This window comes from Chiloscyllium plagiosum, chromosome 7, assembly GCF_004010195.1.
Source record: "Chiloscyllium plagiosum isolate BGI_BamShark_2017 chromosome 7, ASM401019v2, whole genome shotgun sequence".
NCBI classification, from domain to species: domain Eukaryota; kingdom Metazoa; phylum Chordata; class Chondrichthyes; order Orectolobiformes; family Hemiscylliidae; genus Chiloscyllium; species Chiloscyllium plagiosum.
Window position 1 is genome coordinate 52,537,195 of NC_057716.1, and position 26,982 is coordinate 52,564,176.

Sequence of the window (26,982 nt, forward strand, 5' to 3'; positions counted from 1 at the left end):
TAATGGCATAAGAAAACATTAATTCACTCTCAATACTCTTGCTACAAGTTCCTCAGTGGCTGTTTTGATTTGTCATCTTCGATAGTGGTGCATGTTAGATGGATTCAGGAAAGGTTATGTCACCCTGACCCAAATCCATCCTTAGACATATTTCATACCCTCCCTCAGTTCTGATGGAATTTAGAACATAGAGTATAAAATTGTGGAATCATTTCTTCTTCCTAAATGCGGGCTTCCTTTCAGAGAGAACAGCCAGGTATTACCAGCTAGAGAGGTGCCATAGAACTTGCCATATCCCGAGCTTAGCTGTTCCAGTTTAGCTCTAACATTGGCATCTACCTGCTAATGTGGAAAATCACTCAGGTATTTCCTCTACACACAAAGCAGGACAAATCCAACTTGGCCAATTGCCGCTCCATCAGTCTACTCTCAATCATCAGCAAAGTGATAAAATGTATCATCGACAGTGCTATCAAGCAAACACCTGCTCAACATTCAAGAATCCTGATATCATCCAGGACAAGTTAGCCTGCTTGAATGAAACCACATCCACAAACATTCATTCCCCACCACCACTGCTCAGTAGCAGCAGTGAGTACCACCTACAAGAAGCACTGTAGAATTTCACCAAAGATATTTAGTCAGCACCTTCCAAACCCATGACCACATTCATCTGTATTATACTCTGTTTCAAAAAATAGTCTTTTGGAACTAAGGGGCATCCACTTCACTTCTAGTTTTCAAGACAATAATGGGGTTTTAGAGGAAATGAATGTTAAATCAGGATAGGTTGAAAAGGTGGGCTGTTGAGTGACAACCTGGAGAAGTTGTTCTAAAAGGTACAAGACAGTGACACTAAGGACAAAAAAATGAAAAAGGAAGTTAAATGAGTGACTTAATGTTGAATCAGAGAAGCTACTTTTGTTGGTGTCTTTAAGACAGCATGTAATGGCTCAGTCCTCTCTGTCACAGAAGTATCAACTTCCATTCGAGCCTTTAGTCCTGGAGGCTGAAATTTCAAAGTTTTTGAAGATCTTAGCAGCAGCTATTAGAGGCACACGCAGATCCACGGTCCTGTGAAACAGTGACAGCTAGGGATTACTTGCAGATGGCTGCCTTTCACTAGAAAGCAGCACTTGCCAGGCAATAGCCTTACCATTCCTAACTTCACAGAGGTGGCATTAAGGAGCTGATACCCAGCTGCCTGCCAGGCACAAGCTCCAGATGTGCAGCCAGTCATCACTCAGTTCAAAGAGTTAGCAGCCATGAAAGGAGCTTCACCACAGTGCCATGAACCCTTAGTACAACAGCAGCAAATCATTTCCTGAAAAACTTGCTTGAGGCTATGCACTGAATCAAAGGTCAAACACATATATACTGGGAAGTATAGCATCATGACAAGCTTCTTGTCATGAATAATAGGTGTATTAAAGCATAAATCCAGGTAATGATTTTATTTTTGGGTGAGTGGGCCATTCAGCCCATCAAGCATATTTTGCCACTCAGTGATATCATGGTTGATCTGTGGACTTATTTGTCTGCCTTTGGCCCAAATCCATTAAAACCTATGCTTGATAAAAATGTGTCTATCTCAGATTTAAATTTAACAACTAACATAGCAATGTTGATTCTGGAAGAGATTTCTAAATATCTACCAACCTTTGTGTGTGAAAGTGCTTCCAAACATTGCTCCTGAACAGTCTGACCTTATATTTGTAGGGTCCCTATAATAGTCTCTACTATTTGTAGGAGATGCAATAGTGTCTTACAGATAAGTATCTCAAATTCTGCCTCACTCTTGCTTTTTCCATCCTTCCCCGCTTCTCCATTAAAACTGTAAATGAGGAAGAGTTGAAAAGCAAACTACATTGTTGTGACCAAGACTGAAGCCATGAAATGAGTAAGGCTGAAACCACTGAAGATGAGTGTTTGTATATAATCTTCCTTCCTTCCCACTTCACCCTTATCCCATAATCTTTTCTGTTTCCCGAGATGCAAATTGTATAGCATGTACCTATTGACCTTCTCCTCCCCACCATCCTCACCACAACCCAAAGATGTGGAAGGTATGTTTTGGGTAATGGCTTTTTGTGTGTAGGAGTTTTTTAGTTATTCTGAAAAAAATGATTTTTTTGTTAACTTTTGCCAATTGTCTTCTGACAATTCAAATACTGTTTAAATAATGTTTCTCTTGTGTGTTGTGGCATTACGTTTAAAACAAGGTTTATAATTATTGAGGATACCAATCAATTCTTTGAATTCTACTTAAGTGTGAATTCAAATACTCAATATGTCAACACAAACACACAAGGTATTGCTAAAACAAGACTGCATCACCTGATAAATGAGATAGCGAGACCAAAACAAGTGCCACCAAAAACCAAACAGGAGCCATAAAAATATGTTTAAAAACATTTCCAACCTGTAACCAATCTGAACTTATTACCTGGGATTTCCACCCTATAAGCCCTGGAGAAGCCTCAGCAGAACTTGTTCTCAGGCAATCAAATGTCCTTATTCCCATAATTTAAGGTGGAGTCTGAATCTCAGATTGCAAAAGATCACTTGGATTGGTGTGCAAATCATATTTCCCATTTTGTGAGTGATGTAATCTCCAGGGTGATACTTTGTACCTTATCTTAGGTAAAAATGCTTTGACATCAATGCAAAAACAGTGGGTGTTTATAACTAGCGTTCATTCTGATACTTCGAGGAGAAAGTGAGGTCTGCAGATGCTGGAGATCAAAGTTGAAACTTTATTGCTGGAACAGCACAGCAGGTCAGGCAGCATCTAGGGAACAGAAGATTCGACGTTTCGGGCACATGCCCTTCCTGAAGAAGGGCATGTGCCCGAAACGTCGAATCTTCTGTTCCCTAGATGCTGCCTGACCTGCTGTGCTGTTCCAGCAATAAAGTTTCAACTTCATTCTGATACTGGCAGGTTTTACCTCAACCAAAGTTGAAAGATCAGTCAGCAACCTTCAGAACAGATTTCTCCCTCCATTATTGAACATTTTCAAAAGCTGCTTTCAAGGAAAATTAAGCACAATTTATAACTTCTTTTTCAACAGTGGTGCATTTCTATCAACAGTAATGGGAACTTTTTAAAATAATGTGCCTAATATATTCTGACTTCAATATTCATTGGCATAATAATGATTTTGTTACAACTATTAATATGCTATGTGTTACACATATGCAACAGCATCAAGCTAAATATAGGTGAAAATGTATTTCTTGATTCAAAGTACCAACACAAATAAATGGTAGAAATCATACTTTTTTGAAATGAACATCTCATTCAGGGAAAATATCACCACTCAAAGAATGAAGCTCAGCAGGTAGCCCTTTCCCCATGATTATGGATGAATGCCTTTGGTTATTGTGCTGTTGAAATGTATTGTTCTTATTATTACTACTAGAGAGCATCTCTGCTTCCAAATACAATCCAACATACAATGAAAATCAGATCTGAATATTTTCTTGGATAAATGTCCTATAAATGAGAAAGAACTCAATACAGTTGTGTGGAATGTACAATTGGCAATATTTCAAAAAGATTGTTCAGGATAATGTACCATGGCTACTGAAAACAGATTAAAGACTCAAATAACAGCAAAATATTAAAGATACTGGAAATCTGAAATAAAGGATATTCCTCTTTGTGATTTTATGCTTGCAAGTTTCAGGTTTATGCTGTTTGAATCAAAGAGTCACTGGAGCCATAAACGTCCTTTAAATAAAGTCCCCATTCTTCCAGTAAACTGTATTATAAAACTCACGTACACAGTAGCTGTTTGTCAGTGACCAGAGTCTCCAACTGCTCCGCAACAACAATACTGAACAGAAACACATATTGCAACTTTCTACTGACAGCTATTCTTTTAATCATCAACATGAAGAAAGTCTGACTTCTTCAATAAATGAGAAACTAAAATGCATAATGGTGTATACTGTGACAATGAAAATCTGTTCTTGTTCTGCAAATGTGTGATTGCAATAAGTTAATTCTAAATAAAACTGGACTGAAATGACACTCAACAATTATAGACCATTCACAGTACAAAAGGAGGCTATTCAGCCCTATATGTCTGTGTAAGCATGATTAACACAATCTGAGACACACCTCTGCCATTTTCTTCAAATTTGTTTCTCTTCAGTTCACCATCGAATTCCCTTATAAAACCATAAATGAATTAACCTCTACCACACTCTCAAGCAGTGTATGCCACATCCTAACTGCTTAGCGTGTAAAAGGATTTTCTTCATGTCAGCAGGATGGCACAGTGGCTCAGTGGTTAGCACTGCTGCCTCACAGTGCTAGGATCCAGGTGACAGGCTGTGTAGAGTTTGCACATTCTCCCCGTGTCTGCATGGGTTTCCTCCGGATGCTCCAGTTTCCTCCCACAGTCCAAAGATGTGCAGATTAGGCGAATTGGCCATACTAAATTGTCCACAGTGTTCAGGGATGTGTAGGTAAGGTGCGTTAGTCAGGGGAAATGTAGAGCAATAGGGTAGGTGAATGGGTCTGTGTAGGATACTCTTCGGAGGATCATTGTGGGCCAAATGGCCTGTTTCCCCACTGCAGGAATTCTATGAATAAAAAAGCATTGGTTCCTTTGGTTCACAACCTCTCCATCAATAGGGATAGTTTCACTCCAGTTATAACATGATATTGTGTGACACTATTACACAGTATATCATATCATAGTCAGGTACCAGTATTTCTGACATCACCTGCAAATCATTGACTTAATGATCTGTAATCTACATGTCAAACTTCAAAAGAAGTAATTGTTACCTTCAGTGTTTCCAGAACAACACAAATGATGATTGATCAGTATAAATCCTGCTGTTCTACTGCTAGACACTACAGGCTTAGTTTTATCTCGTACTTTCACATAGTAGGTCACAGAGAAATGAACTGTTGTAGAGTACAACTGTAATTGATTGGAGATGTTTAATTAATGACTACCAGTTTGAATGGTAAGGATCAAGTTACGTCTGTCAGGGTGATGAATTAGGCATCATCTTTAATCAATAATATTGTCTGCAGTACTTGAAATCCTGAACAAAAAAATACAACCAGATAAGGTTTTCCCCGGTTTTATGTCACTTTTGTTTTGCCACTCTCTGCCACACTTTCTCATTTTTTCTTGTACTTGTCTTTAATTTAAGCATTTTTCTTGAGTTTGTTATAAAGAATGGTCTCTGTTATGATGTTCAAGTGACCTTATTAATTAGTAAAACCAAGCAGTGAACATCAGCAGGCTATGAAACCATGGATAACATCACAGCTCGGCTCATTACAACATGAGAAAAATGAATAAAAGTTAGCTACCTCTCCCTTCAAACCTTTCTTCCATTCAATAAGATCATGGCTGATTTGATTCTAGCCTAATTCCACTGTCCGGCCCGGCCCCCTCATTGCCCTTGATTCCACAACTGATCTAAAAAAATCTTACTGTCGGGAAAACATTCCCTTAGCAGGTGTGCTATAAAAGCCCTCAGAATCTTACAACTTTCATTACAATCACCCCCTTTGCAGATAAACTTGAATGAGGAAAGAACCAAACTTTGCTCACAGGAAAATCCCATTGATACCAGAAATCAAACAAATGTACCTTCTCTGAACTGACACCTTTAATAAGGAAGTTCTATCTAGTTGCAGTCTCACTAGCACCCTGTACAGTTGTATCAAAGATTACTGATTTTTATACGCTGTCACTGTTGCAATAAAGACCAGCAGTCCATTTGCTTTCTTAATTGCTTGCTGTTTCTGTATGCTAATGTCTTGTGCTTCATATGCAAGGGCATCCAAATCCCATCAATCAGTATTCTGCAGCTCCCCTCCATTTAAATAAATATGCTACTTTTGTATTATTCTTACAAAATAACCTCACATTGAATTTTACAAATTTTTTCCACTTTTTTAATATTCTCATTGCAGACTCTTTGAATCCTCCTTCTCATAACCTGATTTCTTGCCTACCTTTCTACCACCAGCAAATCTGGCCAGAATATATGTGGCTCCCTTCATCAAAGTTAATATAGTTGAGACCCCAACACTGATCTGTGCAGTGGCCAACTATGTCCAGTTTCCAACTCGAAAGTGATCCATTTATCTATTTCTGTTAATTAGCCAATTTTCTATTCATGCTAATACTACCTCAAAACCATGAGCTTTTATCCTATGTTGCTAGTTCCAGCTAAATATGAAAAATATATATTGAATTCTACCTATACTTAAATAATATTTAACACAAAAAATTTTGTATTTCTAAGAACAAAATTCTCATAAGTTTGTCCCTAAAATGTTTTAAACACAAATTTGGTGCTTTACCTGGGCACACTTGCTAAATATGTGACAAGTTGCCGGAGATCCTCTTGTTTTATTCTATCATGATTACTCCGAGCTGGGAATGTTAAGATTGGGCCACCTCTTTTATCACGTCCTCCTGCAATGAAATTATATGTATTGACGTAAGCCTTTAAATTAATTCAGTATGGATTTACAATTGATGAAGAATTTGTTTAAATTCATTGCATGTTTTCTTGTGTGTACTGGAATTCAGAAACAATGCCTCCCCAGTTTCTCAGCTCTGTAAAGATATCAGGCTGAACAGATTCTGTAAGAGTGCTGAGGCTCCTGCCAGCTGAAACCTAGCCTTCCTAACTGCAAATCCAGGTAAAGTACTTCATCCCACATCCTCAGTAATGTCATTCCCTTATGAATTCACTTCTTTGCTAATAAGAACAGAAAAGCAGAATATTTTCTAAAAGGCATGAAACTTTGAAATGTTAATGTTCAACACTTCTTGGATGCATTTACACAAGGAACACAAAGTTAGCTTATTGGTATAGCAAGCAAATGGTATGTTAGCCATTTTGCCAGTACAAATCTAAGAAAGCCTTGCTACAACTGTGCAGGGCTTTGGTGAGACCACAACTTCAAATCTGTGTGAAGATTTGAAGTTGTGGTCTACAAATTAAAGAAAGAAATACTAGCATTGGAGGCAGTACAACAAAACTTTAGTAAATTGGCTCCTTATTCTATGATGAGAGGCTGTTTAACTTGGGTTTATATTTTCTGGAGTTTAGAAGAATGAGAGGTGATCTCATTGAACTATTCAAGATTCTAAATGGGCTTGACATGGTTGATGCTTTGAGGTTGCTTCCACATACTGGGACTTCTGGAACACAAAAAGCACCGGTCTTGTTTGAAATGAAATGTCCCTCCTCATCTGTTGTAGTCATGTGACCTCTTCCATAAGACACAAAAATTGTAAGCAGACATCATCAATAAAAGACTGTGTGTTGAACATACTGCTGTGTTGTACACTCAAACAGTCTCAGGATAAGGAGGTTGATCATTTAGAACAGTTACAAGGAGAAACTCATTCACTTAAAGAGTTGTGAATCTTTGGAATTCTGTACCCCAAACTGTTGTGAATGTTCCATCTGTGACCAAACATAAGCTTGAGACAGACAGTTTTTTTTTGTCTCTCAGTAAATCAAGGGATATAGGTCATGGATGAAAAATAAAAATTTTGGCCATCATTGGATTTGGCAAAATAGGCCCAAAAGGCCACATGATTTACTCCCGCTTCTAGTTTCCTATTCCTTATCTGCTTATGAATAGCTTAGTTGTGTCAGTTGTCAGGCACATTTTAAGAAAGGCCTTCAGCTAACAAAGCTCACGACCAGTTTGCCCTGCCATCATTGTTCTCCATTGCTGACAATTGCATAATAACGGGCAGGTTTCTTCTATAGTTCCCTTTTAGGGGTTATTCTACTACTGTTTTATGCAGGTATTTCCCCAACTTGCTCTAAAACAATCACTGATGGCATAATTTTGATCAAAATGACAACTTATGCAGTGTTTAAGACTACTATCCCTCTGGTTGGTGCCCTTTTAAATTTTAAAATACCATTTTAATCCTAGCATTTTACACTGTTACCATGACATGAAATTCTGGGATTGCTGGCAGATGCCACGGCACCATTACCAATTGTCATAAAAATCCCATCTGGTTCTCTGATATCCTTTAGGGACTTTCAGCCCCACAGCAATGGGGTTGTCTCTTATCCACCCTGTGAAATGGTCTAGAGGGCCTGTCAGCCCATGGCAATTAGGAAAGGGCAACATATACCAGCTTTGCAAGTGAAGCCCCAATCCGTTGTAAGAATAAAATCAGACATAGCTAGTGATTTGCAGCTGGTAGTTGATAAAATGAAAGTAAAGTTATAAACTGAAAAGTATTGTTCTTTCAATGCATTATTGCAAGGTTATAGTGTCTCTCTTAAGCTTGGCCACCCTGAAGCAGTCAGTGGAATCTCTTTGAAACTCAGGCACCAGATGAGGGTTTGTTGGAAATTATAAATATTGCCCTTTGTGGGTGTACTTCTGTCAGGCTCAAACAGCTGGGTCCTCCTTAATAAATTTGAATTTATTATAGATCAATGTTTGGAAAACACAGCAAACTTGGGTGGTATTTTATTATTACTAACATAAAATGGCCATATCAGCAATTCCAAATAGAAATGGACTTTCCTCCCTACTCCTTTGAGGTGAGTTACCTTTCTCTAGAAGGAGCTAATAATGCTGTGATTTTATCAAGCAGGTCTAGCTGGAAACACTGAGGATAATGGGTTTGATTCTGAGCAAAGCCTAATAAGTCCTGTACGGGACAGTACTGTTTCGAATACAATGTTAATGATAAACACCTCTTTATCTTTTTTCATTCACGAAAAGTGGAGAAATAATATGAGAAGCAACTGAACTTTTTATTCAATTATGGAAAGCATCATAACTGAGGTTAATGCCGACATTAATTGATGTTTACATTCTAGGCAGAGCTTGCTAGGCAGCAATGCGGCAAGAGAATCCTGGAAGATTTTGCTTCCTCCATAAGCACCGATGCAATTTCTATCACTCTGATTACCACCCACTGAAATCAGTCCTGTGACATTTCTGGTCTGTACAGCTTAACTAGTCACTGGGAAAGAGCTCAGTTATTAGATCAGCTTATTCTCAATTTCTCTGAAGTCTAAGCTGTATAAACTGTTAATTTAGTATATCTATACTCACCTGAAACAAAGGCTACCTTTTCCTTCATTATAGGCATCACATCAGATACTTTTAATCCATCATTTCTGAAAGGTCCTGCAAAACAAACATTTGTAATTATCTACTTTGGAAATCTTCAAAATATAGTCACTGAAGATGAATACGACTCCAGGTAAAATTGATTAACAGGAAGAACTAAACCCCTTGTGCATCACACAGACTTCCTGTTTAATAGACTACTTTGAGTACAGATTAATCCATACTTGAACAGACATCCAAAGTACTCACGAGACTGATATTTTATACAGCTGGATGTGAACACCTAATAGTATCAAGAAAGTGTTCCTTGAGCACTCCCTTGCTAAAAACTATTGATTTCAGGGTGTATTTTTTCCAAGACTGATAAGGAACCATTTTTTTTATGGTTGGAATAAAACCCAAAAACAAAAAGATGAAAAGCTGCTCTCAAACAATCCTGAAAAGAAATTGTATTAAAAAATCTATAAACAGCTGTCGAACACTCCACAAGCATCTCTTTCAGCAGACTATGTCCGTTCTATTTCCAGTCGGATGACATGTCTCCTGGGCTTTGCAGAGCAGCTCTTAACCAAGGATTGTCCCATATCAGATGAATTCTATTAAAGCAAAGACTTGTAGCTACATAAGAAGTCCTTAACTTACCAACAGTACTTATCTACTTAAAACTAAACAGAGGCAGAAATCTACGCAGGAGCATTCAATTTTGGTCTCCTTCCTATCATAAGGATGTTGGTCAACTTGAAAGAGTTTAGAAAATATTTACAATGATGTTGCCAAGGTTGGAGGGTTTGAATTAGAGGGAGAGGCTGAATAGGCTGGGTCTGTTTTCCCTAGAGTGTTGCAGGCTGAGGGGTGACCTTATAGTGGTTTATAAAATCATGAGGGGCATGGATAGGATAAACAGACAAGGTATTTTTCCTGGGGTGAGAGAGTCCAGAAGTAGAGAGCATAGGGTGAGAGGAAAAAAATGTAAAAGGAACCTAAGGAGCAACTTTTTCCACACAGAGGGTGGTGCTTGTATGGAATGAGCTGCCAGAGGAAGTGGTGCAGGCTGGTACAATTACAGCATTTAAAAGGCATCTGGATGGGGAGATGAATAGGAAGGGTTTAGAGGGATATGGGCCAAGTGCTGGCAAATGGGACTAGATTAGATTAGGATATCTGGTCAGCACGAATGAGTTGTACCGAAGTGTCTATTTTTGTGCTGTACATCTCTATGACTCCATGACTATAATTCTTCAACAAAGTAAGAAAATTGACAACTTGAGAATTTTTCCCTCAAAATTTAAATGCATACTTTAAATGAAAGAGTAGGTTTTATACAATTATTCATCATGCGCCACACAAAAGTTTCTGATACTTTGTGGACAGTGAATCACTTTGAATCAATTCACCCATTGAGAAAATATACAACAGCAATTTCATACACAGAAAGATTTTACAATGAGACTAAACAGCAATTTAGTCATTTAGCAAATACTGACTGTGACAGGTCTGTTGGCCAGGATACCAGAATAATCTACTGATGAATAGTGCCATTAGATCGCAATATTCATAATATATATTTATTAATGATTTAGATGAGGGAACTAAATATTCTAACTCCAAATTTGCAAATGACACAAAGCTGGGTTGGCAGGGTGAACCATGAAGAAGATGCAGAAAATGCTTCAGGGTGATTTAGAGAAGTTGGCTGAGTGGGCAAATGTACCCAGATGAAATAATATGTGGATAAATGTGAGGTTATTTACTTTGGTAGCAAATGCAGGAATAAATTACTGCATATGCTGGAATCTGAAGACAACAAATGCTGGGGATCACAGTGGGTCAGTCAGCATTCATGGAGAGAGAGGAAGCTAATGTTTCAAGTCTAGATGACTCTTCATCAGAGCTGAAATGCAGCATTTATGTTTAAGTTTGGAGGCAGTCGCCGGTGGGAGTAGTGGGTGTAGGGTGCTGGTGAAGAAAAGATGTTGATCGTTCAGCTTAAGTGATCAGAATATGACAATGACACAGCAATGGTGTGTTTCCTGCCAGATTTGTAAGGATGGGGGATGGGGGAGAAGAGGGGAAGACATGATAACAATCTAAAACAAAGAGAAGGAATGTTCATAATTTAAAGCTATTGAACTCAAAATTAAGCTCAGAAGGCTGCAAAGTGCCTAGTCTGAAGATGAGATGCTGTTCCTCCAGTTTGCGCTGTGTTTCACTGGAACACTGCAGCATGCTCAGAACAGAGATGTGGGCATGCGAGCAGGACACTTAATTTAAATGACCAGCTACAGGAAGGTGAGGTCCTGCTTGTGCACAGACCACAGGTGTTCCGCAAAGCGGTCACCCAGTCTGCATTTGGTTTCTTGAATGTAGAGTAGGCCACATTGGGTGCAGCAAATACAATACACAAGATTGGAGGAGGTACAGGTGAAATGCTGCTTCACCTGGAAAGGCAAATGCCCACTTGTCTGTCCTCAGTATGCTGCAGTGTTCCGGTGAAGCACAGCGCATCTTATCTTCAGACTAGGCACTTTACAGCCTTCTAGACTTAATGTTGAGTTCAACACCTTTAAATTGTGAACATTTGTTCCATTTCTTTCAGCTTGCTATCATGTCCTCCTTTCCTCCCTATGCCACTTACTATACTTTCAAGTCTGGCAGGAGACACACCATTGTTTTGCCATTCTCACATTCCGATCACTTAAACTGAATTATCAACAGCTTTTCTTCACTGGCACCGTACACTGACTACCCCCAATGCACACCCTCCTCCCCCAAACTATAGCATAAATGCTGTTGCCTCCACAGTATTTCAGAAAGCAACAATCTCAGAAACAAACAGTTTGTAATACCTTACTCTAAAACCACTAAAGTAAATTCTGTGTCATAATCAAACCACAATAAACAGCATATTACTGTAGGAAAGAAAGCTGCTTAAATGCAAATGTTATTTTCATTTTTAATTATAATATCAAATATATTCAATATTTCCATGTAATTCACTTTTGCACTATTACACCTTCCACCATAAGCAAACAATTATTTCTAGCAAGATACTTTAACATTGTACACCATAGCTGTACTTTTTTTCAGAACTAAATCTGCTAATGGTTTACATATTTCTGCCTCTGGTTCAGTGCCAATATGAAACCTATGTGCAGTGGGGTCTCCTCCACACACTCACCAGAATTCATATAAATATGTTAGCAATTCTATTGAAGGATGTAGGCCCAAGTCAATGGCTTGTGGAGGGCAAAGTTTCATCTTCAGTTCAAATCCATTAACTACAAGTAAATTTGGCTTTCAATACTAAAACTATTAAATGGTTAAATCATATATTTGTCAATTATATCAAGTATTATTTATTTAAAATTGATATCAGAGTTCAAATCAACTCAAAAGCAACTTTATAATTCATCAACTTTGAATATTCAAAATAATGGTCAAGAATATGCTTATGATTGCCTTACAAATCTGTAACATACTTCATGGGGAAGCAAATCTTGCCAAGAACCATATGAATAAGGCTTGGATTGTTTGTATATTCATCCAAACTTCCATAACATGTTTTGCTTTGAAAATACTCAGATTTTTTTCATTAGTTTATAAAGTTCATCTTATGCGCCACCATAGAGCTTTTCAACTGAAGGTCTGATATTAATGTTTCTTTCATTTGCAATATAAACAATTACTATTATAACTGCTGAGTTGTTTAAGTCACAAGACAGGAAAAAAAAGGGCTTGTAACATCTTACACCAAGATTACAATAAGGTCAACTGAGAATTTTAAATATGTCCACAGAGATAAAACACTTCAGGATATATTTTGAGCAAATTGTGAATGTTGGCGTAAGTGTTTTGCAATGGATCCCTTAAGCATCTGTGAAAATCGGTAGAAAGTCACTAATGGCTTTTAAACTCACAAATGGTATTCACATTTTATAAAGGATTTTATCCCAATCATATGCTGTTTTAAATGCTAATGGAAAATAAATACAAACTAAGGTTGTCAACCAAAATTGGATATATCCTTGGGGGTTTGATCACTTGTTGCTTTCTTTGTCAAAGCAAAAAAAAAGGAACTGTGTTCGGTACCTCTTCCATGGCTTGGGTAATGTGCTGCTAATGCTTTACTTCTCTCTAATATGATTTGACAAGGAAAAGTAAAACTAAAGCATTTATCTTAAGACATACATGCATGAATATACAACATGTGTGTAATTTTTATCATGTTTAACCTTCTTACCATTAGTAAGTTCAAATGCCATTCTGCACATTAAAAATCTCCAAACTATTTCTGAAGGGAAAGCAGTTGCTGCAATATAAAATGTCCATCATCATTTGGATGCTGGGAAAGTAGATACATTAGTGTTTTCATTTTGTTTTGTTTCTTTCTCCAAATCAGACTATGTGGGCTTCTCTGTCTAGGGAAGCATTGAATATGACTCATCCCTAATAGCGCTTGAGAAGGTGGTGAAGAGCAGTCTTTGGACCACACAGTCCTTGTGGTGAAGAAACACCCACAATGCTGTTGAGAAGTGCGTTCCAGAATTGTGATGCCTTTGGCACCCAATGCTAGTCAGATTCTCCTACTCACTGTAGATGTGAGTACTTGCCATTGTCAGGATATTTCAGAATATATGGTGCCAGTGGCATCTTTGATCCTCAGCCACGCAGCTAGTCAAGTGTCGGCAGTCCGGAGTCAATCTTTGCCATCAATGTAATAGAACAGAAGCCACAAACCAATACTTCTCACGCCACATAAGTGACATGACTGACACTTCCATGCACTTACAACTACACATTACTACTTCAACCACAATGGGCTGAGGTTAGAAACAGGAAAGGAGAGGTCACCCTGTTGGGGGTTTTCTACAGGCTTCTGAACAGTTCTAGAGATGTAGAGGAAAGGGTAGCAAAGTGATTCTGGATAGGAGCAATAGTAACAGGGTAGTTGTTATGGGAGACTTTAACTTTCCAAATATCAACTGGAAATACTGCAGATGGGTCAGTTTTTGTCCAATGTGCGCAGAAGGGTTTGCTGACACAGAATGTAGACAGGTTAACAAGGGGCGAGGCCACATTGGATTTGGTACTGGGTAATGAACCAGGCCAAGTGTTAGCTTTGGAGGCAGGTGAGCACTCTGGTGATAGTGACAATAAGTTGGTTATGCTGATTTTAGCGATGGAAAGGGTTAGGTATATACCACAGGGCAAGAGCTATAGATGGGGGAAAGGCAATTATGATGAGGTTAGGCAAGATTTAGGAGGCACAGGATGGGGAAGGAAACTGCAGGGGATGGGCACAGTTGAAAGGTGAGCTTCATCAAGGAACAGCTACTGTATGTCTTTGATAAGTATGTACCTGCCAGGCAGGGAGGAAGTGGTCAAGCGAGGGAGCTGTGATTTACTAAAAAGGTTGAATCTCTTGTCAAGAGGAAGAAGCAGGCTTATGTTAGGATGAGACGTGAAGGCTCAGTTAAGGCACTTGAGAGTTACAAGTTAGCCAGGAATGAACGAAAGAGAGAGCTAAGAAGAGCCAGAAGAGGACATGAGAAGTCGTTGGCAAGTAGGATCAAGGAAAACCCTAAAGCTTTCTATAGGTATGTCAGGAATAAAAGAATGACTAGAGAAAGATTAGAGCCAATCAAGGATAGTAGTGGGACGTTGTGCGTGGAGTCACAGGAGACAGGGGAAACACTAAATGAATATTTTTCATCAGTGTTCACACTGGAAAAAGACAATATTGTCGAGGAGAATACGGAGATACAGGCTACTACACTTGATGGGATTGAGATTCACAAGGAGGTGGTGTTGGCATTTCTGGAAAGTGTGAAAATAGATAAGACGCCTGGACCAGATGGGATCTATCTGAGGGTTCTCTGGGAAGCCAAGGAGGAGATTGCAGAGCCTTTGCCTTTGATCTTTACATCGTAATTGTCTACAGGATTAGTGCCAGAGGGCTGGAGGATAGCAAATGTTGTCCTCTTGTTCAAGAAGGGGAATAGAGACAATTCTGGTAATTATAGACCAGTGATCCTTACTTCAGTTGTGGGTAAAGTGTTGGAAAAAGTTATAAGAGATAAGATTTATAATCATCTAGAAAGGAATAGGTTGATTAGGGATAGTCAACATGGTTTTGTGAAGGGTAGGTCGTGCCTCACAAACCTTATTGAGTTCTTTGAGAAGGTGACCAAACAGGTTGATGAGGGTAAAGTGGTTGATGTGGTGTATATATGGATTTCAGTAAGGCATTTGATAAGGTTCCCCATGGTAGGTTATTGCACAAAATACACAGGCATGAGTTTGAGGGTAATTTAGCAGTTTGGATCAGAAATTGGCTAGCTGAAAAAAGACAGAGGGTGATGGTTGATGGGTAATGTTCATCCTGGAGTTCAGTTACTAGTGGTGTACTGCAAGGATCTGTTTTGGGTCCACTGCTGTTTGTCATTTTTATAAATGACCTGGATGAGGGCGTAGAAGAATGGATTAGTAAATTTGCAGAGGATACTAAGGTCAGTGGAGTTGTGGAAAGTGCGGAAGGATGTTGCAGGTTACAGAGAGACATAGGTAAGCTGCAGAGCTGGGCTGTGAGGGGTTTAAATGAGGAAAAGTGTGAGGTGATTCAACTTTGGAAGGAGCAACAGGAATAAAGAGTACTGGGCTAATGGTAAAATTCTTGGTAGTGTAGATGAACAGAGAGACCTCAGTGTCCATGTACATAGATCCATAAAAGTTGACACCCAGGTTGATAGGGTTGTTAAGGCGGCATACAGTGTGCTAGCTTTTATTGGTAGAGGGATTAAGTTTCAGAGCCATGAGGTCATGTTGCAGCTGTACAAAACTCTGGCATGGCCACAATTGGAGTATTGCATATAGTTCTGGTCACCGCATTATAGGAAGGATGTGGAAGCTTTGGAAAGCATTCAGAAACGATTTACTAGGATGTTGCCTAGTATGGAGGGAAGGTCTTACGAGGAAAGGCTGAGGGAATTGAGGCTGTTTTCATTGGAGAGAAGAAGGTTGAGAGGTGACTTAAATGAGACATATAAGTTAATCAGAGGGTTAGGTAGGGTGGACAGTGAGAACCTTTTTCCTTGGATGCTGATGGCTAGCACAAGGGGACATAGATTTAAATTGAGGGCTGAGAGATATAGGACTGATGTCAGAGGTAGTCTCTTTACTCAGAGAGTAGTAAGGGCATGGAACACCTTGCCTGCAACAGTAGTAGACTCGCCAACCTTAAGGGCATTTAAATGGTCATTGGATAGACATATGGATGAAAATAGAATACTGTAGGATAGATAGGCTTCAGATATGGTTCCACAGGTCACTACAACATCGAGGGCCGAAGGGTCTGTACTACACTGTAATGTTCTATTTCTGTGCCAACTTGGGGGAGGGGCGTTGGGAATGTGGACTCACTGAGATCCTGAGAAACGTCGATTCTCCTTTGATGCTGCCTGGATATATTGTGAGATCTTTGCATAAGCCTCGATTAGCAACCCGCGGACAACAAGGGTGGCACATGAAGAGGCAGATAGGGGCAGCTTCAAAATCATGTGCTGAATTGTCAAATGCAGATTGATGGGCTAAAAATTGCACTCTGTAGATGGACATGCCCATCTTCTGCCACAGTCATTTCTCCACAGCAATAGAAGGAACGGGGAATAGGGATAAGAGTGAAAGTGACCTACTCAAAAGCAATGGATAGTACATTGTGTTCAGTATATTGTCTATTGCCCATTATTTTATAGAGCTGACAGTGGTCTTTCATGCCTGTTCAGAAACTCCAATAGGTGCACAATATCTTTTTTTCAAGAAAGCATGCCTCTGTCAGTTAAGTGCTTAACACACTTTATTTAGCCAGAATTTTCCAGGATCAGGGACACCTGGGATGGAGGCCTTGTCCTGCAAAAACTGGCTGTTAATGAGAGGCTGGCAGCTCCTTATTGTTGAGCAACATAACGAGCACAATCCCTTTCTTATTTCTAATTTCAACCCACATATTTCCACTGGACAATCCTCTCTATTCTCTGTAATTACAATACTAAGATTTCCTTAATCAAAAACACTACTCCCCCTCCTCTCCTGCCTCCCTTTCTATCCTTCCTATAGCAACTGAAACCCAGAACACTGAGCTGCCAGTCCTGTCCATCCCCCAGCCAAGTTTCTATAATAGCTATGACATCCCAGTCCCATGTTCCGATACCTGCCCTGAGTTCATCAGCCTTACTTGTAAGAGTCCTTGCATTTAAATAAATGGAGTTTAATTCTTCAGTTACCTCGTTCTCTGTCTGTTTTTTCTAAATAGCCTGATATTTTCTGACTCGGTATCATCCTCGTCTGTCTTTCTATTTTCATTGCTACTTAGGAATCCCCTTACCCAATCGGTAACAGGCTCCCAAAATAGAACTAGCAAATCTCCCCACCAGGATATCTGTTCCTTTCCAGTTCAGATGAAAGCTATCCCTTTTGAACAAGTATTTTCTAGCTCAGAAGAGATCCCAATGGTCCAAAAATCTGAATCCCTGCACATTGCATCACCTCTTCAACAATTGATTTATCCATCCTATCCTTCCTTTCTTCATTAGAATTTAGCACCAGGAGTAAGCCAGAGATTACTATTTTTGAGGTTCTGTTTTTTAACCTTCTACCTAACCTTTTTTATTCACTCTGCAAAACTTTAATCTAATTATCTCGTTTTCCTAGTGATACTACACCCAGCTGAGGCCTATAGGACTGCTAGGAGACAAGGTGCTGGAGTCATTGTGGTTGGAGAATGATGGCACAAAGGAATTGTGCAGTGGAGGTCTTGGGAAGGGGTCAGCAGCAAGAGCAGGGATAGCTCTAAGGAGCATCCAACAACACCCCACTTTCCCCAATCATGCACTGAACACCTGAAAACAAGGGGCCATGCCTCCACCCTCAACACTCTCCCAAAACAACCACCTCCAAGGGCTTGCAAGCCACCTCAGAGGGTTGGCTTGTCAGGCACCCTATATGACTAATACCAGTCATTAAATGTTCCTTCATGATGATGGCCTGGAAGCTGTCATCATTTAATGTTAAAGATGTCAAATCTCTTCAGAGGCATCTCCATTTTGATGCTCCATGTGTTTGAATATAAGGAACCTCATGGACGCTAGTGAACATTGTGTGTTTGCCACATACCCACCACAACCAGATCAGGATACAAAAACTGATGTCCATCTGTCTCGGCTTTGCTATCCAAACCCACGTAAATTTTAATGATACAAGAGAAACAAATAACTTGCTCATAACATAAAACTGGGGAGGGAATAGGGCCTCTCAAAGATCAGCAAGGTGGCCTTTGTGTGGAGTCACAGAAAATGGGGGAGATACTTAATGACTATTTTGCATCGGTATTTACTGTGGAAAAGGATATGGAAGATAAAGACTGTAGGGAAATAGATTGTGACATCTTGCAAAATGTCCAGATTACAGAGGAGGAAGTGCTGGATGTATTGAAACGGGTAAGGGTGGATAAATCCCCAGGACCTGATTAGGTGTACCTGAGAACTCAGTGGGAAGCCAGAGAAGTGATTGCTGGGCCTCTTGCTAAGATATTTGTATATTCGATAGTCACAGGTGAGGTGCCGGAAGACTGGAGGTTGGCAAATGTGGTGCCACTGTTTTCTGGATCAGAATAGCCAATGGACTGAGAAATGGCAGATGGAGTTTAATTCAGAAAAATGCGAGGTGCTGCATTTTGGGAAAGCAAATCTTAGCAGGACTTATGCACTTAATCGTAAGGTCCCAGGGAGTGTTGCTGGATAAAGAGACCTTGGAGTGCAGGTTCATAGCTCTTTGAAAGTGGAGTCACAGGTAGATAGGATAGTGAAGGAGGAGTTTGGTATGCTTTCCTTTATTGGTCAGAGTATTAAGTACAGGAGTTGGGAGGTCATGTTGCGGCTGTACAGGACATTGGTTAGGCCACTATTGGAATATTGCATGCAATTCTGGTCTCCTTCCTATTGGAAAGGTGTTATGAAACTTGAAAGGGTTCAGAAAAGATTTACAAGGATGTTGCCAGGGTTGGAGGATTTGAGCTATAGGGAGAGGCTGAACAGGCTGGGGCTGTTTTCCCTGGAGTGTCAGAGACTGAGGGGTGACTTTATAGAGGTTTACAAAATTTGAAGGGCATGAATAGGATAAATGGGCAAAGTCTTTTCCCTGGGGTGGGGGAGTCCAGAATGAGAGGGCATAGGTTTAGGGTGAGCGGGGAAAGATATAAAAGAGACCTAAGGGGCAACTCTTTCACACAGAGGGTAGTACGTGTATGGAATGAGTTGCCAGAGAAAGTGGTGGAGGCTAGTACAATTGCAACATTTAAAAGGCATTTGGATGGGTATATGAATAGGAAGGGTTTGGAGGAATATGGGCCGGGTGCTGGCAGGTGGGACTAGATTGGGTTGGGATATCTGGTCAGCATGGACGAGTTGGACCTAAGGGTCTGTTTCCATTCTGTACATCTCTATGACTCTATGAATCTATAAAATTAAAACACTGTGCTATACAGTGATGGTGATGCATTTTTCATTGCCAACAATGAAGCCAAAAAACAGTCTTACACTTCCTCATCTTGCACCAAGTGGTATTCACTCAGTTTTCTCAAAAGACTCATAGCAGACAGAAAAACAAACTTTGCCAAAAGAAAGGCTGAATGCATTCAAAGATTCTTCTGTTCCTCTGTGGCCAATAAGGTGCTAATTATTTTCTCAAATGGACCAAAGTAAAATGAATTACATACAATGACTGTTCCAGTAGGAGCAGTGGGAAACTAGATTCAGAAATTCACAATCTCCAGTTCACTTTTTGCAAGAACATTCTATTTAAATATAAAGCCACATTCAGATCGAAACAAATGTGTTGTGTGTTGTGTGTTCAGTCTATTACAAATGGTCCTATTTGGAATTGTTGCCTGATAAAGTTTGTGCAACTCTCCAAACTCCGGGTCAGAATGGCACTCTTGAGATAAGGTGTGAATCGTTTCATGAAACCATTTCCAAACCATAAACAGAAATGATATTCAGATGTGTCCAACAGAATGGCCAGCATCAGCAGGCTGGGGCAACAGTTGCTCCATCAAAATAAGGTCCATCAAAATAAGAGTTTTAATCTGCTTGATACAAGATATTATTTTTAGCATTCAAATGAAACACAAACCAAAGATGAGTACAATTTTATCCACAATAATCATTAATCAGGTATGTAGGAAAAATACTTTTCCAAAACTGATTGACCAGAACTAAATTTCCTAAATATTTCATGCTATAATAAATGCACCAGGTAAAAAAAAAACAAATTAAAAAAGAACTTGCTTATTTAATTTCAAACATGTAAATATTGATTTCAGAATCAGCGAATGGCACCTTATTAAAACAACTGAAATTAGAGACAACTTCAATAACTTGCCTACTATGTATTTGCTTTGGGTGAACAACCAATATGCAAAAGAGTCATTGTACAGTCAACAGCTTTAAAGCTGACAGCTTTTGCTCACGACTTTCCTTCCTTCCCTTTGCTGATAGTCAGATTTAAAGTCCACTTCCATTACAACAGTTTGAAATTAGTTCTGTTTCAAATAGCTGTGTCATTCAAAGTGGCTGAGTGCTGATGTGAAGCAAGGCATTATGTGGCCATAACTGAATTACCAGTGCTGAGGCAGCTCCTGCAAATTGTTACATTGTAGAAGAAACAATTTTGCTGCGTGCTTGCCAGGCACCAGCTTTCAATTAAACATCTACAGCCACCAACAGGTTACCCAGTTGGCTACTAACGGCAATAAAAATGCACCAATGAATAAACATCAATTTCTGCTACAATGCTGACATCAGTAGATTAGAACTCTCCTTCTCCACACAAAAGACAACATCTAACCTAGATAATGGAAGCTTTGCCTATAGTCTGGACAGCCAGTAGAAGTCTTGAATCACATCCTTTCAGGAGAGTGTGCAGTAAGTGACCAGCAGCAGGGCCTGGAGCCCAGGTGGAATTCCTACTCCTTATTGCCATCAGCATCAACCAGGCACCTTGGGGACCTACCAGCACTGCATCCTGTAAGGCCCAGGATTGGTGACACATTCAGACTACATTTGAGGAAGGGCAGAATAGGAGATGCAGTGAGATGGTTGCCAGGTGGGGAGGGAGTGGTGGGGGAATCAGGAACGTCAGGAGGGTGGGGGCTAACATTCAGCAGTCCCCATTACCAATGGCAGTTTTCCAGCTTCAGTTGAGTTTTCTTGTGACTGAGGGATGTGGGCATCACTGGCTGGGTCAGCATTTATTGACCCTAACTTGTCCTTGAGAAAGTGGTGGTGAGCTGCATGCACAGCTGCCATTGACAAAAATAAAGTGCTTAATATGGCAGTGTCCCTATGGACTCCGAAGGGTGGCACCTCCAATTGGCAATCTGTAACCCAAACTGGGGCCCCACCATAGTGACATTCTGCCAAGTGTCAACATTCCCTATATTCATCAACCATCTGTCTGTGTGGAGTTTGCACATTCTCCCCGTGTCTGCGTGGGTTTCCTCCAGGTGCTCCGGTTTCCTCCCACAGTCCAAAGATGTGCAGGTTAGGTGAATTGGCTATGCTAAATTGCCCGTAGCATTCAGTGCATTAGTCAAGGATAAATGTGGGGGAATGGGTCTGGATGGGTTGCTCTTTGGAGGGTCAGTGTGGACTTGTTGGGCCGAAGCGCCTGTTTCTACACTGTAGGAAATCTAATCTAAACCATCCATGCAACAGTCCTTACTGGTATTTACCTGACTGGCCCCAGTGACCCTGGCCCCACTTGCTGTATAGGTGGCATTCATTGCTATAGCTCTTGACAGGGTCCAACCTCAAAAATGGTCACCACTCACACTGCTGAGACTGAGTGACAGCTGACATGCTCTGATTGGCTGGAAGATTATTAGGGTAGGCTCCTGTATTTTAATGGGATGGGAACCTTAACACAATTGATTCATTTCTGGATGGACATAAAATGCAGCCAAGAGATCTCTCATCACCTGAGGTAAGGATTACTTTTGGTTTAGGCTCCAGTCACCAAAGCCTCTACCATCATGTTTAAATTTCATCTGCGTTTGCAGTGGGTTTCCCCGGAGTCAATGTTGAAACTACTACTCTTTTAGACGTACATTAGTGAATCAGACTTGGACATATAGTGCATCATTTTAAAGGTTACAGATAGCACAAAACTCAGAAATATAATAAAAAATGAAGTAGTAAACCACATGAGAACACAGACAGTGATGAAACGCCTCAACACAAGGAGATATAATTTAACACAGAGTGATGTGAGTGATTAATGTTTGTCAGAAGGTGTCCTACAGGAATCCTCATGAGTGTTGTTGGCCACCCAATGGCTTGAAGCTCAATAGGTAGTCTCTCTAAAGCTGCTCGATGGCAGACTCTCCAGCTATTTTTATGGGAAGATCATTTAGAGGTGGAAATACCTTGAGCTGCTAACCTGACTCGTCTCTCCTCAAAATGTCTTCTCATTTGCCTTAAAGCTCAACCCCATGTGGGATCCAGAAGGTTCTGCTGCCATCTCTGTAGAAGTTAATGATGGTAACAGCTAATGCTGCTATTTCTGGAGTTGGAGGAGGGGACTAATTATTCCTGAGAAACCCCTTCAAACCTACCTGTGACCTGAATCCATCATGCTGACCTGCTTTCTTCTTTCACTAGACTCCTTAGCGTTGCTGGTTTTTCACTGTTCACTTGCTCCTAGCTATTTGCACACTCTCTGCATCTCCATATATTATTGATTTCTCTTATTGTAAAAGTCTCCTACTATTACTTGCCATTTAACTAACTCATGTTCACCATCTAAGCAGTGCATTATTTTTCATGTCTTAACATTCTTTATTCCTTCCCCATTTTCCCCTGTTCTTTTTTTCCACTGCAGCTTTTTTGTAATAGTTTCCAACACGAAGGAAAGATCTTAGACCTAATAGTTGATTGACTAACTTCTGTACTTCCAGAGCCTGTCTGCTCTGCTGAGTACTTCCAGCTGTTTCTGTTTTTGCTTTGTAAATAAATGATATTTTTGGACTGCTTTTTTTTTTGCTCTAACATGCTCAAAGCATTACATGAACTGAAATCAGCATCATGTTTGGAATGATACAATATTCCAGTGGTAGCATGAGACCTCATAACACACAACTGCAATTCAAAGCTGACTGTGGGTTATACTCATGGAATTCTACCATTGTAACATTGCCAGATCACACACAGTGCTTCAGTTAATTCACGGAGAACCAAGAGTTATTTTTTGAAACAGTCAAAATGATTAAAGGCCTCTATTCATTTAAGAGCTCACTTTATGGAACTGTTAGGACTAACACAGCAATGAGCTTGATTAGATTACATTACAGTGTGGAAACAGGCCCTTCGGCCCAACAAGTCCACACCGCCCCGCCGAAGCGCAACCCACCCATACCCCTACATTTACCCCTTACCTAACACTACGGGCAATTTAGCATGGCCAATTCACCTGACCTGCATATCTTTGGACTGTGGGAGGAAACCCACGCAGACATGGGGAGAATGTGCAAACTCCACACAGTCAGTCGCCTGAGCCGAGAATTGAACCCGGGTCTCTGGCGCTGTGAGGCAGCAGTGCTAACCACTGAGCCACCGTGCCGCCCACCTTGTCCTGATGTGATCATACTAACAGCAATCAGAAAAAATAAGAACAAAATACTTCCCCTAATGAGGAAAACATGGCATTAGTAAAAGAGATCTGAAGATCAGATAGAAAATCCAATATCAGAATCAGGGTATTACTTTGTAGTATTTTGATCAGGTATTTTCTCCTGCCACAGGAAACCAAGTGAAAGCAACAAAGTAATGTGGCAGTAAGACAATGAAGTGCTAGAATACCTCTTTAGGACAAAGTGGTTCTGTTCCAAATTTGAAGAAGAAGGAAAATAAATTCCAGAACATGAATGAGCTTGCAGCAGTAGGGAAAAATACATGTTTCTTTTGTCATGCCTTCAAACTGAGCACCAAAGATAATAAGACCTAAAGTGCTAACCACAGGCTACTGAAAGTTTCTGAAACCATAAGATGCCCAAATTTGAAAGCTTCCCTGAAAGTGTGAAATAAAAATAATGACCATCTATTCCACTGTTGTGATAAAATGTGTAATCATGACTGTAATCAAACACCAGAGGGCACCATGAACAAAAAACGGTGCTTGATAGATGAAGGATGAGCTCGCCTTACAAATCCAATGTGTAAGGAAACAAAGAGAATGATGTCACTGAATAAGGGAAAAAAGACATTAATGACAAGGGAGGTGGAGACAGGATACATCTGAAAGAAAAAGCTGCCACATAAGGAAGAAGAGATAAAACAATATACAGTTATAGAAAAAATGCTACATGGTGAAAAATTAAAATGAACCTGTGTATCTAATACAGTTTTTATTTGGTAATATTAATTGAGGTTGCTGGAAGTTTGTACCATGATTGGAATAATAAATACAGCTAATATACTGAAATATCATAGAACACAATAAAAGCACATTGTGTGTAATACTAAATCAGTTTCTCACAATGGAAGAAAAATGAAATTTTGCAAGGCAAAGCACAGCCCATCAATCTCCCAGTCTCCTGGGTGAGGTGTGCAAGCTGCTACATAAGCAACCCTTGGGAAAACCAATGTTATCAACCATTGACAGTAACCCATAGCAACACATCCTGTTCTATGCTAAAAAAAATTAGGTCAAACAGAACTATGATTAACAGCATTTTAGGCAGACTCCCTTTAAGAGTGAATATTTACTATTTACTGATCAATTGTGAACATTATGCTTTTTTGAACTGTAAGAATGCTCATTCTTTCTGTTATATGGTCTACATAGAAACACAGTCACCAGAAAATGAGAATAAACACATACTATTCCCTTTGGCATAGCCAAAGATAATATAATTATTCTGGTTTATAGAAGATGGCTACTATCTGTTTACAACAGAAAAGACAAAGACCATATTGTTTAACTCATAGGGAATGGTCATAAGGTCCATCCTTATAAACTATATTACAGACTACATTTATCTCAAGTGGTACAAAATAAAATACAATGCTACATTAAATAATCATGCTGGTATAGCCAGAGCAGTGCAGCTCAAAATTCTAACTCAATTACTATAGCCTCCAGCAAACAAAAATTTATTTAATGTTTCAGTGGCTATTGTGAAAAATGCACATACAGGTGCAATACATAGATTCATTCTATAACTTCACACTGGGAGGGGAGACATGCTGATGACATTCAGAGACACAGGAATTGACTGGAAACAATGTGATGGTTGGTGTGATCTGTTAAGGTTAGAAAAAGTGTCACTCTTCAAAATATCTTTCTTTAAATCAAGAATTTGCTGGTTATGTGCAGGTACAAAAATGTACCATTTAAAAGTCTGCTTCTTTTGGAAACACTAGGAATATTTAACTTTCTGTTTAAGTTGAAGTTTGGAGTGTCCCTAAAGTTTTAGATCAACAAGTGGTTATGTGGAAGGAAGTCCATGGCAGACTGTGAGTAGGAGCAGATTTGATAAACGTTTGTCTTTCTGAGTTCTCTCTTTTTGTAAGCCTAATGTGGATGGAAATCTGTACCTTACAAACTTCTCAGGTTACTTGGCATCCTGAATACCCACCGTGATCCCTATATTGCAATTTTAATCGTGACACACAGTTTAATTGAGCAAACTGCTGCACTGCCAATCTGATAGCAGGTCTTACTGAGGCCTGGGAAAGGAGGAATGCCAATAGTCTCCATTTGCAGTCCTCTCCTACAACTTTGGTAATTGTGTGTGAAAATTCTGTCTGACAATTAAAAGATGACTTTTTGCTCCTGAAGTTGCATATTCTGTCAAACCCCAGCTGAAGTTACTGTATGATTTGGCCATGGATTTCTAAGGTCTTTGTCCTTAACGCTTAGTTACCTTTAGAATATAATTGTACATATTAAATTTGAATTGCTTATGTAAAACAATTACAATTGATAATTTCTAAAGATGGTGACAGCATCTGGTACCTGCCAGCACATATCTGCTTTTTATTAGAGTCATTTTTCATGAGCATGATAATCTACCGACAATAATGTTCCAGCATTGGATTTCCAATGGGAAACTATTCACACTCAGGATTTCTCCACAGGGAGAGAGTTTCACTGGTAATAATCAGGTCATATAATGCACAAAACTTTTCATATGTACGTTTTAAGGAGAATAAGGTAAAAGGTATTTGAAGCTATAATTATACAAGTGCAATATTCATAAATTTCCATCAACAAATGAATAAAATATTAATTCAATGCCTCTATACTTACATAATGTACAGTAAAAATGAAGAGGTGATATATAGACTTGTGAAGCACTTCTACCGTTTGATAAATTAAAGTTGAAGTTTCAGTTCAAGGTAAACAGTAAATTAATGTCTGAAATTGATGCAGCAACAATACCATTCAAGCAGTTTCTGTCTTCCCATTTCATTAATTTCCCTTGTGTCATTCTCTTCCCCAAAAGAGAGGATAGGCACATGAACTGTCCCAGTTCTTCATTGAAGCAGATCTGAGTTGGCTAACAAGACACAGTAGAACATACATGTGAAGCCTGAGTTGCTTCACTCTCTGATATTTTTATTTCTCTTAATGCAACAAAATATAACCTTGTAGCTTTTTCTACACTTAATGACCAGTGCAGGCAATCTAGGCAATCACAGAGCCATGCCCAGATTGTACCACTCTACAATCAGGTGTATTTAGTCATTGATCCATGTTATCACTGGGCCATCCACTGGTACAGTTTACAAACTCTAGTAATATCACTCAGAAACCGGTTT

The 26,982-nt window shown here is 39.6% G+C and overlaps 1 protein-coding gene across 11 annotated transcripts in view; it reads right to left on the reverse strand.

Annotated features, from left to right (window-relative positions):
• Nucleotides 1-26,982, reverse strand: part of kalrna (kalirin RhoGEF kinase a) — a 713,874-nt gene that overhangs the window by 424,111 nt on the left and 262,781 nt on the right. For all 11 annotated transcript variants that reach the window (XM_043693727.1, XM_043693729.1, XM_043693725.1 and 8 more), the window contains exons 2-3: nt 9,092-9,166; nt 6,344-6,458 (exon numbers count right to left, since the gene is read on the reverse strand). In XM_043693727.1, the coding sequence (XP_043549662.1) occupies nt 6,344-6,458; nt 9,092-9,166 (190 nt within the window). The remainder of the gene's footprint in view (nt 1-6,343; nt 6,459-9,091; nt 9,167-26,982) is intronic.